This window comes from Rhinopithecus bieti, unplaced genomic scaffold, assembly GCF_001698545.2.
Source record: "Rhinopithecus bieti isolate Rb0 unplaced genomic scaffold, ASM169854v2 scaffold_61876, whole genome shotgun sequence".
Classification (NCBI taxonomy): domain Eukaryota; kingdom Metazoa; phylum Chordata; class Mammalia; order Primates; family Cercopithecidae; genus Rhinopithecus; species Rhinopithecus bieti.
In genome coordinates, this window is record NW_016823326.1 from 19,250 (window position 1) to 22,687 (window position 3,438).

The 3,438-nt window shown below is 44.8% G+C and overlaps 1 protein-coding gene across 1 annotated transcript in view; it reads left to right on the forward strand.

Annotated features, from left to right (window-relative positions):
* LOC108521491 (non-POU domain-containing octamer-binding protein) overlaps positions 1-3,438 on the forward strand; it is a 15,926-nt gene that overhangs the window by 7,691 nt on the left and 4,797 nt on the right. Inside the window, exons 2-3 of the mRNA XM_017861345.1 lie at positions 1-34; positions 2,282-2,583. Coding sequence (XP_017716834.1) covers positions 1-34; positions 2,282-2,583 — 336 coding nt within the window. The remainder of the gene's footprint in view (positions 35-2,281; positions 2,584-3,438) is intronic.

The following is a 3,438-nucleotide window of genomic DNA, read 5'->3' on the forward strand; positions in this document are numbered from 1 at the left end:
TCATAAGGATAAAGGATTTGGCTTTATCCGCTTGGTGAGCAACTGTTGGCTTTGAGGCATGTGCTCTAAAGGTGGGGAAGCTGAAGAATAATAGATATGCAAAAATAGGCAGTGGAAATGATTCTCAGATGATTTGTTCATTAAAAGCTTGTTGATGAAACAACCACCAAAATGGCACATTTTAATTTTCCTCATTGGTTTTGTTTCAAGGATAACAGGTTTTTTTGCCTAGGATACTGGAGTTAAAGTATGCCCTTTTGAGACGGAGTATCACTCTTGTCGTCCAGGCTGGCGTGCAGTAGTGGGATCTCAGCTCACTGCAACCTCCACCTCCTGGGTTCAAGTGATTCTCCTGCCTCAGCCTCCTGAGTAGCTGGGATTACAGGCATCTGCGACCACGCCCAGCTAATTTTTGTATTTTTGGTAGAGACGGAGTTTCACCATTTTGGCCAGGCTGGTCTTGAGCTCCTGACCTCAGGTGATCCACCCACCTTGGCCTCTCAAAGTGCTGAGATGACAGGCGTGAGCCACCACACCTGGCTGGAACTTTTTTTATTTTAATTAGGAAATTTCAAGCATAGAGAAGTAGACAGAATAATAACCTGCACATATGCATTGTATAGCTTCAGTAATTATCAAGTTGTGGTTAATTTTGTTTTATCTATACCCTTCCCCTATTTGGTCCCCCCATGATCAAGAGATGGGTGTCTCACCCTGTTGCCTTGGCTGGACTTGAATTCCTGAGCTTAAGCAATTCTCTGTCCTCAGCCTCCTGAGTAGCTGGGACAGTAGACACGCACCACGGTGTCTGGTTTATTTGTATCTTAAACTTTTTTTTTTAAATTGAATTAGCCAGACATGGTGTGTGTCTGTAGTCCTAACTACTCAACTAGGCTAAGATGAGAGGGTTGATTGAACCTAGGAGTTCGAGATTACAGTGAGCTATGCTCATAGCACTGCACTTCAGCCTGGGTGATAGAGTGAGACCCAGTCTCTTAAAAAAAAATTAGTGATGGTAAAACAAACATAACATAAAATTTACCATCTTAACCATTTGTAAGTGTAGACATTATTTTAAAATCTGTTTGGATTTAGGGAAGGTATATGAGAGGAAAATATTTCTAGACATTATCTACCTCCATAAATGGAAGAGAATAATGTGACAGCAGGATCACTGAGTGGGGTGGTCAGAACTGGTTTTCATTCCAGTCTGCCACTAACTATACTATATAGGCAAGTCATTTTTCTCTGTGTATCAGATTTCTCTTTAGTAATATGAAAGGGATCCTATCAAGGTTCCTGGTTCCAAAGAGGCTTCTTGGAGGATATACGTGATTCTGGTACATCCCTAGCAAAAATTAGACTGAGCACGATGGCTCATGCCTGTAATCCCAGCACTTTGGAAGGCCAAGGTGGGCGGATCACTTGAGGTCAGGAGTTTGAGGCCAGCCTGGCCAACATGATGAAACCCTGTCTCTACTAAAACTACAACAATTAACTGGACATGGTGGTAAGCGCCTGTAATTCCACCTGCTCAGGAGGCTGAGGCAGAATCGCCTGAACCTGGGAGGCAGAGGTTGCAGTGAGCTGAGATCGCTCCACTGCATTCCAGTCTGGGCGAAACAGCAAGACTCCATCTCGGAAAAAAAAACTAAAATATTCTGGGTGATTTTAGGGTAGTCTTTGTGTTTTTGTTTTTTTGAGACAGAGTTTCACTCTGTTGCCCAGGCTGGAGTGCGGTGGCGTGATCTTGGCTCACTGTAACCTCCACCTCCCAGTGTCAGGCGATTTTCCTGCCTCAGCCTCTGGAGTAGCTGGAACTACCGGTGCTTTCTACTGCACCCAGCTAATTATTTGTATTTTAGTAGAGACGAGGTTTCACTGTATTAGCCAGGATGGTCTCAATCTCCTGACCTTGTTATCCACCTGCCTCGGCCTCCCAAAATGCTGGGATTACAGGCGTGAGCCACCGTACCCAGCCAATGGTCTTTGTTTTCTGGATGATCTGTTGTCACTTGGGAGAATAATACCTATGAAATTGATAACCACCTAAGTGTTATTAACTTCTAGGATTACATGTGATTTATTGCAAGGCCATCAGAAGCAAACTAGGGTGGCCAAAGAGCTGAAGCACACAGTTCTTTCACTTCTGTTTCTTTGTATGGTTGTTTGTTTTTCGGGGGAGATACTTTGTTATTGAACTATACTGTTTTAGACTGTTGATGGCTGCTAAGGTATTCTTTGTCAAACTGAGTTATTCTAATTTTCCTCTGCTTCCTAGGAAACACGAACCCTAGCGGAGATTGCCAAAGTGGAGCTGGACAATATGCCACTCCGTGGAAAGCAGCTGCGTGTGCGCTTTGCCTGCCATAGTGCATCTCTTACAGTTCGAAACCTTCCTCAGTATGTGTCAAACGAACTGCTGGAAGAAGCCTTTTCTGTGTTTGGCCAGGTAGAGAGGGCTGTAGTCATTGTGGATGATCGAGGAAGGCCCTCAGGAAAAGGCATTGTTGAGTTCTCAGGGAAGCCAGCTGCTCGGAAAGCTCTGGACAGATGCAGTGAAGGCTCCTTCCTGCTAACCACGTAAGTGGGGGTCATTTTCAGACACAGACCTTAGATTGCTAATTCCTTCCATGGTCTGGAAAGTTAGCCTCTAGTAACCACATTTCTATGTCTAAAGACTTTTGGTCAGCCGGGCATGGTGGCTGACACCTATAATCCCAGCACTTTGGGAGGCCGAGGCAGGCAGATCATCTGAGGTCAGGAGTTCAAGACCAGCCTGGCCAACATGGTGAAACCCTGTCTCTATTAAAAATACAAAAAATTAGCCGGGCATGGTGGCATGTGCCTGTAGTCCCAGCTACTTGGGAGGCTGAGGCAGGAGAATCGCTTGAACCCAGGAGGCAGAGGTTGTAGCAATCAGATCACGCCACTGCACTCCAACCTGGGCAACAGAGTGAAACTGCCTCAAAGAAATAAATAAATAAAAGGCCAGGCATGGTTGATCACAAGGTGAGGAGATCAAGACCATCCTGGCCAACATGGTGAAAGCCCGTCTCTACTAAAAATACAAAAATTAGTTCGGTGTGGTGGCACACACGGGTAGTCCCAGCTACTCGGGAGGCTGAGGCAGGAGAATCACTTGAACCCGGAAGGCGGAGGCTGCAGTGAGCCAAGATTGGGCCACTGCACCCCAGCCTGACAACAGAGCAAGACTCTGTCTCAAAAACAAAAAAAAATCCCAGTGACAATTTTGCAGAAATAGAAAAATCCATCCTAAAATTTATATGGAATCTCAAGGGACCATGAATAACCAAAACAATCTTTAAAAAGAAGAGCAAATTTGGATGTCTCACACTTCCTGGCTTCAAAACAATACAAAGCTACAGTAATCATGTCTCAGAATGAGGAGCAGGTCAAATAAATAAATAAAAGCTA